This window comes from Sceloporus undulatus, chromosome 2, assembly GCF_019175285.1.
Source record: "Sceloporus undulatus isolate JIND9_A2432 ecotype Alabama chromosome 2, SceUnd_v1.1, whole genome shotgun sequence".
Classification (NCBI taxonomy): domain Eukaryota; kingdom Metazoa; phylum Chordata; class Lepidosauria; order Squamata; family Phrynosomatidae; genus Sceloporus; species Sceloporus undulatus.
Window position 1 is genome coordinate 147,850,867 of NC_056523.1, and position 12,910 is coordinate 147,863,776.

The 12,910-nt window shown below is 41.7% G+C and overlaps 1 protein-coding gene across 9 annotated transcripts in view; it reads left to right on the forward strand.

Annotated features, from left to right (window-relative positions):
• Positions 1-12,910, forward strand: part of BAIAP2 (BAR/IMD domain containing adaptor protein 2) — a 182,841-nt gene that overhangs the window by 130,565 nt on the left and 39,366 nt on the right. For all 9 annotated transcript variants that reach the window (XR_006102222.1, XR_006102223.1, XM_042452483.1 and 6 more), the window contains exon 7: positions 11,587-11,739. Coding sequence is in view for 7 of the 9 variants with exons in the window: in XM_042452483.1 (XP_042308417.1) it covers positions 11,587-11,739 (153 nt within the window). In the remaining 2 variants the exon portion in view is untranslated. The remainder of the gene's footprint in view (positions 1-11,586; positions 11,740-12,910) is intronic.

A 12,910-nucleotide genomic window follows, 5' to 3' on the forward strand; every position in this document is an offset into this window, starting at 1 on the left:
AAAGAAACAGCGCTGCCATGCTGTTTGTCTTCTAAGCTGTCAACCAAACTGGAACTGACGATGATAGGAGGAAGATAATAAACAATAGAGAGAGAACAAGTGCTGGGCAAGTCCCTGGTGAGTTAGCAATGCCCATCATAACTGCAAGCTATGGTGTTTCTACAGGAAAGCCTTCAAAATCCTCCTGTTCGTCATCTGATACCATAAATACATCAATGAGATCTTGTGAAACACTTGTAAGGCAGTCATCGTATGGATCGAACTCTGTATCAGATGGTGTAGTCTCAGCTTCGGCTTCCTCTTCATCTTGCCACAAGTAGTCATCCTCCATACCATCTAATGAATTTCATATGCCACACTTCTTGAAAGACTTGATTACTGTTTCTGCATCAATATCATTCCAGGCTTTTATGATGAATTTGCACAAAACATCCAACTGTGGAGCACGCATGTTTCCTCCTTTTGTGAATGACTTTTCGCCGCTAACCATCCATTCATTCCACTGTTCTCGAATGCGATCTTTAAATGGCTTGTTTAGGCACACATCCAGTGGCTGTACCAACGATGTCAATCCTGAAGGAATAACTGCCACATCTGTGTTCAGTCTTGCAAGCCTTTGCTTGGTGCTGGGAGTTAAATGAGCCCTGAACATATCCCACACCAGTAGACTATGTTTTTAAATAAGTCCACCTGGTCGCCTGCTCCAAACATTGTCAAGCCATAGCTTTACCCCTTCTTCATCCATCCAGCCTTTTTCATTCACATGTACAAAACAACCAACAGGGAACTTGAGTTTTGGCATGGTTTTTCTTTTAAAAATAATCATTGGTCTCAGTTTGGTGCCATCAGCTGTGCATCCTAATACCACTGTAAAACTGGATTTCTCATGTCCTGTTGTTTTAATTAAAATTGTTTTTTCACCTTTTTGATGGACAGTTTTATTTCCAACCATATCAAAATTCATTGGAGTTTCATCCATATTTCCAATACTGCTTAACGCATAGCCATGTTTAGTGCGCTGTTGTATTACGTATCTATGGAAACGAATTACTTTGCTATCAAGATCTGCAGGTAATTTCTGAGCAATTTTCGTCTTTTGCCTCAGTACCATATCATGCCTTTCCATGAATCTAGTACACCAGGATATAGTGGCCTTAAAATTGTTGCTGTGATCTGGGTTAGATTTGGCCCACTGAAGTGCAAACAGACGTATTTGATTTCTTGTCACTACATAACCATTTTGGCGATGCTCATTCACCATGTCTGCTACATGTTTTTCAAGTTCTGGCCAATGTGGGGTGCCTCTTCGTAATGCACACTTACCCCTTGGCATACTCCTTAATGCTTTTTCATTTGCTTTCTAGTCCCGAACCATCTTTTCTGTTACTCCATATTGTCTTGCAGCAGCGCAGTTATTATGTTCCCTGGCAAAGTTTACAACTTTAAGTTTGAAACTGGCTTCATATTTCTTTCTTCTTGCTGGTGAAGCCATGATGGGATTTTGATTGTTGGATAGTTCTATACAGTACTGTATGTACTGGTGCTGTACTGTATGAACAGGTACAGGTACTGGTGCTGTACTGTATGTGGTACCCAGTGTACAACAACCGGCCAATCACAGCAAGGGAGGCCCCCTCGCGCCGGCTTCCAAAGTCCTCCGCAGGGCTTTGGAAGCTGGCAGGACAACCAGGTAAGCGCTCTTACCGGCGTACAAGACGCCCCCCCCAACTTTTGACCCCGTTTTAGAGGGTCAGAAAGTCGTCTTGTACGCCGGAAAATAGGGTACTTAAAGAGGGCCATCATATCACCCTTTAACCGTCTCCTCTCCAGGCTAAACATACCCAGCTCCCTAAGTCTTTCCTCATAAGGCATTTTGTTTTGTCATCTCCCCACTCTGTAAACAAGGATTACTAGAGGTTTAGATAGAAGATAGATCTGGATCTACCAGTAGGCATCAGGATGATTTCACTAGATTGGTATGGTTGTCTAACTTGCTGTTGTTTAACTCTGTGTGTGTGTGTGTGTGTGGATTATCACACGGAGGCTTACCGTTCCTAAATTGTCTGTAAAGCCTGAGGGTGTGATCGTTGGTTGCGCTTGTCCCCCATGATTAAATTGTCATGGAAGTGCCCCATCATTAAAGCATTTGCGGAACAGCTATTTCTCTGAATAACGGGAACTTCCTTTATGCAAAGAAAGGGCTGGTCCGCGAGCGCTTTAATGATGGGATGCCTCCATGATGATTTAATCACAGGGGACAAGCGCGACCAGTGATCACACCCTCGAACTTTACAGATGATTTAGCAACGTTTCAGGAATGGTAAGCCTCTGTGTGATAATCCTCTCTGTCTCTCTCAGTGTGTAACCTGTTGAGTTACAATAACACCATGCGTTTCATAGGGTTTTTTTAGGCAAGGAATACTCAGAGGTGGTTTTGCCTTTGGTCCCCTATTTAAGTACCAGCTGTACTTGACCCTGTCTAGCTTCTAAGACCAGACAGGATTGGGTGTCTTCAGTGTATTTAGATCACATATTCCCTTCTCCCCCATCCTAAACTCTATTGCTGAAATCAAGGAAGCATAGATTTTTGTGTGGAAGGACCCTGAGTTCTGTTCATTTCTGGTTCTTTAATTCTAAGCATATGGCTGTTCTACCAGGTGCTGGTTCAACTTGTTAAATCTACTTTATCCTCTACACCTGAAATCTGTTCATCCCATGGTTAGTAACTATTGGAAACAACTCACAGTAGACTAACAACCATTTAACAATGGGATTTTCATAGGATATACTGGGATATTCTTTTTACTGGTCGTGTGAATTGAGGCACATCCCAAGAAAGTAGATGCAAGGTACCCCACCCCAATTCCAGAAAAGGTACCTGCTCTTAGAAAAGGGAACCTTCATTTTAGAGGTGGATCATCTCAGTGACATTTTCATAGCTATATATTACCAGCAGTTCATTGAGAATTCAATTTCTAAAATCTTGTTTCTTTTGAGTGATGATTTAGTTCCTCACCTTTTGAGAAGCCTACTGCATTTTCAAAACAATGTTGCACATGGCATGCAGGCAACCAGTCATACATTAGTTATATAAACTAGTTACATCATGCTGTTAAACATGTGAGTAACAAATGGCAAACTCTGAATCTGCCCAAGTGATAAAATAAATTTCCTCTGCATAATTAAGTTGAGTGTTGTTGAATGTATTGGAGGAGTGCAAAAGGAAGAATGGTCTTGAATGTAGATAACCTTATGAGTTTTACTTGATAAGTTTAGGCAGTCATTTCTTTCAATAATGCTGTCAAATTTTCAACTCATATTAAAGAACAGCCTTTCTCTTTGACACTTGCATGAATTTTCTGAGCACTTGCAATAACTGTCACCTTTTGGCTATTCCATAGATCCATATTTTGTGCATTTTGGTTGGCACAGGCCAGGTAACACTGTTTTGTGGATTTTGGATGCTGTTGCCCGTAAATCCCAGTTCATGACAGCAAAATGTGTGAAGCAAATTTATTGTGATCAAAGAAAACAAATAAATGCACAGTGGCATTGTGAAGATGTTTAATTATGGGCTGTATGTGTATCTTGGTTTATGAGTTGTCATCCCACGCTGTATCATTTTGAGGGAGCCAGAGTGAAGCTATTACAGATACTCATTTCCTGGTAGCCACAATGGCAACAGCTTTTTCTCTTAACAAGGAGCAGAGTGCTCAGACTGTATGTTAGTGCACAGTCTCGTGTGAGCTGGAGAATGCTTTAGAGCAGCTCATTGCTGAGCTAGAGATGATGGCTTTCACTTTTCCTGATAACTTGCATGAACAGCTCCATTCTTTCCCTCGTTTCCTTTCCTTCCCACTCCCAGACACATACAGAACAGTGGAGACTGCTTACAATGCATCTGAGCCCTTAGTATAAGCAGCAGCAGCTTCGGCTTCTTATGAGTGATTATTCACCAGCTTCAGGAGATAACATACTTTTTCTCCCCTCTAGCAGGACTGACATTGCCTCCCTATCTCACGCACCCCCTTTGCAGATATCTTAATAATTCCTCTTCCTCCCTTTCCTGTTTCCAAAAGCTTCTTCTTTTTTTTGATACAGGGAAGATTCTGATTTGTATTAGCAGACTATAGTCACTATTGCCTATGCGAATGAAGAAGTAAATGTGACTCAGAGCCCAAAGTTTTACAGGTTTTCTATGTTCTGCACCCAGGCAAATCTATTTATCAGCATATCCCATTGATTTCAAAAGAACTTAACTTCCAAGATCATGGCCTTATTTTAAAGATAGCACTGACACAGTTAATTGAAGCAGGTATTTGTTCTCAATGAATTTTTAAGCTGCTGACTTCCCCAGAGGGATGTGAATCTTAGAGATTTTCCAACCTAAAAACCCCAAAGTGAGTAAAGTAATTGGACTGAACTTTCTAGAAAACAGAAGTTGTGCTTCAGTGCATATTGTAAGCAATTTTGAAGCAATCTAGTGAAGATTTCTCCTTGGGGCATGAGCTTTTAGGACAGTGAAAAGCCAGGTAAATCTGTAAAAAAAAAAAAAAAATTAAAGCAGCAAGTTTATTTATTATTTATTTGTTCCATTTATATCCTGGGTTTCCCTAGTGAGCTCAAGGCAAACTACATGGGTTTTTCTGTTTTTTCTCACAACAGTCCACAGTGTGTGTGAGGTCAGGTTGAAAGAGAAAGAGATTAGCTCAAGGTTATACAGGTACTCTGTGGAGATCAGTATTAATTCAGGGACACTACTTTAAGCAGCACTTCCTTAAGTGATTTAGTGTAAGGCTAGAGAGTTGGACTGGATCTTGGGGCAAATGTAAGTTCAGCACTCCAACCCCACACTAAATCAGTTAGGGAAGTGCTACTGAAAGAGATGGTTTCTGGTTGGTATTGGTCCTTGAGCCACTGGCTGTTGATCCCTGGCAAATGTTGCTGGCCTCAACATACTGGAAAATGATAATTTCCAACCCCACCATATCAGACAGCCTAAGAAGCACTGAATTAGCAGACAATGCTTACTGGGATTTTATAACTGAAATACCATGTCTCTTCCTATGAGCCTGCCCAGTTTTTATGACCTTTGGGGAAAGGCACCAGCATCACAGGAGCATTTGGTGAAGATGAGGGGAGAGGGCCTTCTCATGTCTCATGTGTGCTCAGGTCAGAGGTAGCCATGGATATGTATGGCCTGAGAGGACGGAAGTGACGGTAGAGGCCTTTTAGATTTTGTGTACTGCCTGCCAGATTGGAAATAGCAGGTACCATGTGTTTCTTCTTCTTGCCATATCCTATGTGAGAGGAGCACATGCCTAGTCATATTCAGAGCCACTACAGAGTCCTTCAATTGGCTTGGAACTACAGTATGTGGCAATGCCAGCTGCAGGTGTTGACCTTGCATCTCTCCAGAGTATCAGATGATATGCTTCCCCTGGATTCAGATCCACTGGCAGGGCTCTGTTGTGTCCCACTGGAGTTTTCTGATAACCCACTGAGAACCAATTCACTATTCTGTCTTAATTTCTTTAAATATAGCATTAAATATTTAAGTGGGGTGACCTAGGCAGATGGATGTGAGAGGGGTTGAAGGCTTTCATGACCGGCATCCCGAAAAACCCACAAAAAACTAAGTGAGAAGGGTTGTTTTCCACATTTGCTTCCATCGCTCTTATGCCATCAAAGTTCCCAAAGGAAAACTTGAAAATGTTTGTCCCTGTGGAAGATGATAAATAAGTAAGACATATTTTGTGAAATCAAATGACACACCTGAGTTATCTGTCTTTATTTGTCAGCAGCCATGTATCATCTTTGTATAAGTTCCGTGAACAAAACAGAAATTTCTTGTGGTTTGTCATAGGAAAGGATTTGCTGTGGTACTTGGATTTAAGTAACTTCCTGTGTGTCACTGTTGTACTCTTTGGGAATTGCCATTTGGCATGGCTGAGGAGATTGTTGAAGACAGTGAAGACAAAGAAACCAACTACATCTCCTGGGAGACTTTGCAGTGAGATCTTCTTAATGCACAACTCCAAACCAAAGCCTTAAGATCCTCACATGGAATAAAAATATTTCTGGTGCCTCAGAATGAAAAACTATTATATTTCTTTCAAACTGTGACACCTCTCATGGGATGTAAATTCGGCTGTCTAATCCTTTCTATAAATTCAGCCATAGCTCAGCCACATAATGTGTGTTTCACAGAACAACTGAGAAAACGAGTGAATAGGGGAAAGTGAGTGACTGACACAGTAGAACAAGGATTGATCAACATGTAGTCCTCCACATATTGTTGGACTGCAACTCTCATCCATCTTAGCCACCATGACCAGTAGTGAGGGATATCGAGAACTGTAGTCTAGCAACCTCTGAAAGACCACAATTTGCTTTACAGGAAAGGAAGGTGTTGACTTGTGGACTGTCTTTCCCCACAATGCCTTTTTGGTTATTCTTTCTGATAAAAGTGGCAGATGTAATTTTTGGGATATGAGTGATTTGGGGAGCAGACAAAAGGAAGGACTTCTTCATGTAATGTGTAATTTATGGAAATTACTGTCAGAAGATGTGATGATTACTAGCCAAGATGCCTTTAAAGGAGGGACTTAGCACATTCATGAAGGTTATGTCTATTAATGGCATAATAGGACAGAGCCTTGATGGCTCTGTGGCACCCGTTAGATTCTGAGGGAGTATGTCACTGAATGAAAGCCAGAATGGTATACTGGTTTGAGCATTGGACTACAAATCTGGAGACAAGGGTTTGAATCCCTGCTCAGCCATGGAAACCCAATGGGTAACCTTGGGCACTTCACACACTTAGCCTCAGAGAGAGCCATGGGCAAATCCCATTCTGAATAAATAAATTGGAAATTATTTGAAGGTGCACAACAACAACATCACTGACTACACATTCTTTAGGAGCAACAATGGCACTTTGTGCCCTGTGGGTTGCCTTTGGGCATAACTAAGGCGGGTTACAAACCGCCATAAAGTACGCGCTCTGCGCGTACTAGGGTTAGGAAGGGCCGTATTAGGGTTAGGAAGGTTCTTACCTTCCTGATGGCCCTTTCTGCCAGTACGCGCGGAGCGCGTACTTTTTTCCGGTGCCCATCCACATGGGCGCCGCCATTTTTACGTATTGGACGCTGTGCGTCCAGACGTGTCGCGGCGGAAGTGACGTCGCGAGGGCGCACTCCACCCCTCGCGGCGCCACTTCCGCGTTCCAAAAAGGAGCGGCATTTCGCCGCTCCTTTTTTGCTGCGCAGGGAAGCCTCGCGGTCTGGCAGCTGGGGCTTCCCTACGCAGCGAATGGCGGCGGCGGGAAAACGGCCCCTTGAGGGCCGTTTGTAACCCGCCTATGTTAGACCTGGCCTTGAATCTGATTCTTCACACTTTTGATTATGTTTTGAGTTTGACTTTGACCTCTTTGTTTTTATATGTTAAATGAGGTGCAGCATAACAGTAATAGTCTCTAAAATCTCAGAGGTTAGCAGACTAAATTTAACCGCTAGGCCCAACTAGAGCAGACCCATTGAACTGATGGAAACTAGTTGAGCCAACACTTATGTGTGTTCTGTTAGTTCAGCAAATTTACTTTATTTGGGACCTACAGTTGGATTTAGTTTAAGACTAAAGTGTTGGATTGGATCTTGGCAGTGATTTAGGCCCTAGTTTTCTTATGCCTATTCATGTAACTTGTTCACTGTACTGTAGCTCTGGAGCAACAGGTCATACTATTTTAATGTTTATAACAGAATACTTCAAATCATCAGAGTATGTGAAACTTGAGCTTGCAGTTTCTTTTGTTCCTAGCCACAACATTTTGCCAATTCTGCAAAGTAAATACTTATGACTATTGTCCTCCTCAAAGCAGGAACTGATCCCAAGAAGTATTCAGTTCTTTGGAGAGCCCACCCATAAGATTTCACATGTGGCACAACTACTATCAAAGCAGATAGGCGCCGCAGCTGTGTAGTTGGTAGCTGTTTTCTGCTGACTCTCTTCATGTCACCTGTGACATATCACAGCTGAGAAGTGCCACATTATCAAAATAGTTGAGTAGAGTGTATGGACCACTTGGTCATCTTCCTTCTGTTCTGTTGCTGTACTAAGGTGAAGGGAATGGAGAGCAAGGCTAAACATACTTTTATTTATTTGGTGCAGTATGTTGTTTCAGGCAGAAATAACAGAGGGGGCCCCAACTAGCCTTCCTTGGGAGAGAATTACATATCGTGAGCGTAGTCCCTGAGAAAACTTTCCCCTGTGCCCTATACCTATTGTGATGGTGGGACCAAGAGAAAGCCTCCCACTCTAATCTCAAAACATAAGAGATACAGTCTTTCAGATAGTTTGTACTTAACCTGTATAGGGCTCATAGGTCATAACCAGCACTTTGAATTGTGCCTGTAAAAATACCAGTAGTCAGTGGGGCTGTTTCAGTAGAGGAGTTAGATGTTCTTGATAGCCAATCCTAGAAAGCAGTCTGGCCACAACATTTTGGCTTGCTGCAGTTTCTGAACATTTTCCAAAAGCAACATCACATAAGACCTTATCACACTAGACAGATTCCGCTCAGAAATGGGATTTAAAAGTAGAAAAAAACAGAAATGCATGATGTTTTTCAGATGATGTTTCCTCCAAACAGCAATAACGTGAAAATAAAGCAAACAGAAAGTTGACAAAAATGACACCTTTTTACTTTTGGGAACTTCCCAACTTTGGGAACTTTGTCAACTATCTGTTTGCTTTATTTTTGCATTATTGCTCTTTTGTGCAAACACGTCTGAAAAACATCCCACATTTGCAGGGGTTTTCTACTTTTAAAATTCCGTGTCTGAGCAGGATTCATCTAGTGTTATAAGGCTCATAGAGTGCATTACAGTAATCCAGATGGGCTGTGTAATGGAGGCTTGGGTTTCTAGGAATGGGTGCAGCTACTGTATGAGATTTAATTGGGCAAAAACGTCCCTGGCCACCACAGAGACCTGGCTCTCCAAGCTAAGGGTTGAATCCAAGAGCATGTCCAAGCTGTGAACCTGAGATTTCCCAGGAACACCTCTGTTTTGTCTACATTAACCTTTACTTTGTTTACCCTCAGCTAATCCAGTTGCAGTATTAGATACTGATTTAACACTGAGACAGCTTCCTTGGAATTAGATGGAATGGAGAAAATAGGATTGTGTGCCATCAGTGTACTGGTGTTGCCCAATCCTCAAACTCTGCAGTTTCAGGTACAGTAGATATAAAATAGACCAAAGGACAAAATCAAGCCCTGGAAGATTCTGCAGGTCCTGGGTTTGAACAAGAATCCCCGAACGCCACTTTCAGACTTTGCCCTTCCAGGAAGGAGCAGAACCACTGTAAAACACTACCCCAGATTCCATCCCAGCAAGGTTTTTCAGAAGGATACTATGGTTGATGGTATGAAAAGCTATTGAGAGGTCCAGTAGAACCAGTTAGGACACAAGAAGCACTGTATGACAGATTGTTAGAAATCCAATGAATGTTGGCACTTACTGTTATGAGTAGCATTTCCCAGTAAATGTCAAGACCTTTGGTAAATAATCAAATTTCATCTCTATTTCCATCATTTACTTGTAAAATATGACATTTACTAGTACATGCTGGTAAACCTTTAGAAGTGAAGTAATGAAATGTGGTTCAGATGTTTTCCTCTGTGTGCTATAGTTTCTCTATGACTGCAGATGCACCAGTAAATCTGCTCTAATTAATCATTGTTGAGTATATAACAATACAGTACTGAGAGGCAAGGGCAGTGAAAGGCAGGCAAATGACAGTGGAGGCCACTGCTCTTGAGAAGGTCTGCTATTAATGGACAGGCAAACCTAATGTGAATCATTGCTTTGTTTAGTATGCCCCAAAACAAAGTACATGAGACATGAGATTATTCATTAAAAAAACAAGAGAGAAATGAAATATAAATGTCCTTGACGGTGTCTGGATTGAGATTTACACTAAATATTAGAGAAAACTGTATCAAACATCGACCTATAACATCAATATGAATAATATTAAAACAAATTTACTGGTAAATTATTTGAGTAAAGTGGAATTTATTTGCTTTCCTGAGGATTCCATTGCCATCCTTTTCAGATCCCGCACTTTTTAGTGGTGTGGTAAGCTTATATCATTAATGTTTTGTTGCTTAGTCTTCTTCTCTGCCCTTTTTTGCTGCTCAGTCTAATTTTGGATACCTTTTAAATTTACTAACAGTCTTTGTTTTATCAATCTTGCTAATTAACCAGGCACTTCAGCAATAATGAAAAGGGCATTCTGAAGACCAAAGCAAGTGTGCACAAACATCAGTGGATATTTGACAACATTAAAGGAAGTCAAGCAAGGGCTGCTCAGCTTGAATCAATTGTGGAATGAAAGATGGACTTCACATGAATCTCATTAACTGGACACTAATTATAAGAAACATTAGTGAAACACCCAGATAAGACAAGCTGGTGCATTCCTATGCATAACACAAACCCAAGAGTAGATGTGTGCAAGCCCCACCTCAATAACAAAGCACAAAGCATACACACTATGTGTGTCATGATTAGTGTTCAGTCTCCATAGCTAGAACAGAAGTAATACTTCCAGTGCTGATACAATGGCTTCTAATTCAGACTGAAGTCAGGTGTAGGAACTGGATGCCCTGGGCAGAAGTAAGAGAGGGAGTCTGGGCGGCATGTGGGTTTCTCGTATTGGGTGACCAGACATTGGGAAATAGAGTGGACAGTTTTGTTAAACCAGTACATCAATACCTTCTGTAAATGTGTTGGGGTATTGCTCATCACAGTGGATAGATGTGTCTCTAAAGGGATCACTGGGACTCTACAGGAGCTTTCAGGCAGTTATTTGTTGCATCATCCTCTGGCATGTGGGAGGTGGTTGGGATTGTGGGTGATGAAATAGAGGCCATTTTGCCATGTTCACATTGCTCACTTTGCCATCCTGCTTTCCCATGTCTCTGCCATTTTCTCCAGGAGCATGACAGAGTTCATTCTCACCAGCCAGAGTGCAAGAGGGGAAAGCTGTGTTTAAGCCCCCTCTCACCTGAGTGGAAGCTTTGTTAAAGCACTTGAGCATTGTGCAGGCAACTTTGTCAGTTTGCAACAATTGGCATTAGAAAACGAGAACACTACCCAGGTGCAGGCAAAGTAGGAGGGGGGCTGAGAGAATTTCTTTGCTCTTCTGCCGCCCACACAACAGCTGAAGCCCACGTTCTGAGTCAGGAGCTTTTGTGTGGGGGAGGTCAGATATGACTAAGGATGCTTGGTGAGGGGGAGCAACAGATACATATTCTCTTGAATCGGCATATGCTTTGTTGCTTGCTGCCCCCTGCTGCCCAGTCTTAAACTGAACTGATTCTTGGACAGCCCCTGATGATTAAGATGGACACCTCTCCAATTATTTTCCTTCAGTGAGTGGCATCAAGAATGTGGCAGGCAAAAGATCCTGCTGTATACATCTCACCAAGTGATGTGTTCATCCAGCATGAAAGGCTCAATTTTTAGTCATGGGGGTTCAGATTGCTTTCTATATATGTTCTCTTTCTTTCTTTTGTAGTTTATTGAAGCTATCACCAGCAAGCAAGGTGAACTAGAGAACTATGTGTCTGATGGCTACAAGACAGCACTCACAGAAGAGAGGCGGAGATTTTGTTTCCTGGTGGAGAAGCAATGTGCCGTGGCCAAAAATGCCCTCACATACCACTCCAAGGTAAGCTCAAAGCTGTTTTGCCATGCCAGACCACTGGAATAATTCCTGGAAAAACAGTTTGACAGATGACCTTCCAAATATGGTTCTTAGGGAATTAGATATGGGTAGTACTGACTGATATTTTAAAACTCATATAAATAAGTTATGAAGGGGATGCCTAAAGTTGAACAGGTACGTAAGTTCAAGGTCCTATAGAAAAACACCACATGCACTCTAGCTTGTTCTGCATCTTCTCTTTCCCTTTTGAATCTCTCCTTTCCCAACAAAACTTTTAATTTCCCAAAGTCATGCTGTTGCACATTCCTTAATAGATAATGTACTCAGTAAAACATATAGCTGTGGGGCCCTGTAGTTTTTTGCAGCATAAATACAGCAGAGAGGCTTTCTTTTTATTACTGTTCGTTTATTAGTGAGATTACATATCCTTTCCTTCAATGAGCTCGAGGACCTGTACATGATTCCCCTCTTTCCCACTTCATGCTCACTACAATCTTGTGAGGAAGGTCCACCTGAGAGATACTGGCCCAAGGTTATCTAGTAAGTTTCATCACTCAGTGTGGACTCAAACTTGAGAGTACTCATTTCAGCAGTCTAGTTACTACCCCACACTGTGATAGAAGTATGGGAACTATCCTGCAAAGCTGGTAGCATAACAGTTTCTCTTTGTGTGTGTATGCGCTTGTGTGCTTGCACACCTTCAGTTTTCTTGCTGATTTATGGTAATCCCATTAATTTCATAGGGTTTTCTTAGGCAAGGAATCCTCAAAAATATTTTTGCTAGTTCCTTCCTCTGAAATATAGCTTTCAGTACTTGGTACCCATTGGCAGTCTCCTGTCCAATTACTAACCGGGACTAACTCTGCTTAGTTTCCAAGATGAAACAGATTTGGGACACACAGGATAGGACTCCAGAGTTTAGCAGCTTACTTTTCCTTTTCTTTCTTTCCTTTTTGTTAAGGGGAAGGGGAGGTAATTTGGGAGCTAAATAATAATAAATCCCACTCTGGTTGCTCTTTCTAGGGTAGATTTGCATTTTGTAGAAGTGTAGTTGTTCAGTATTCTGGGCCCTTACTGCAAAAGTACCGTATATCTCTCCTGTCAGATAACTTTTGCTGGTATTGTTCTGAACAAGCATATTCTACATATAATTGCTTGCTTTTATGTATGAGTT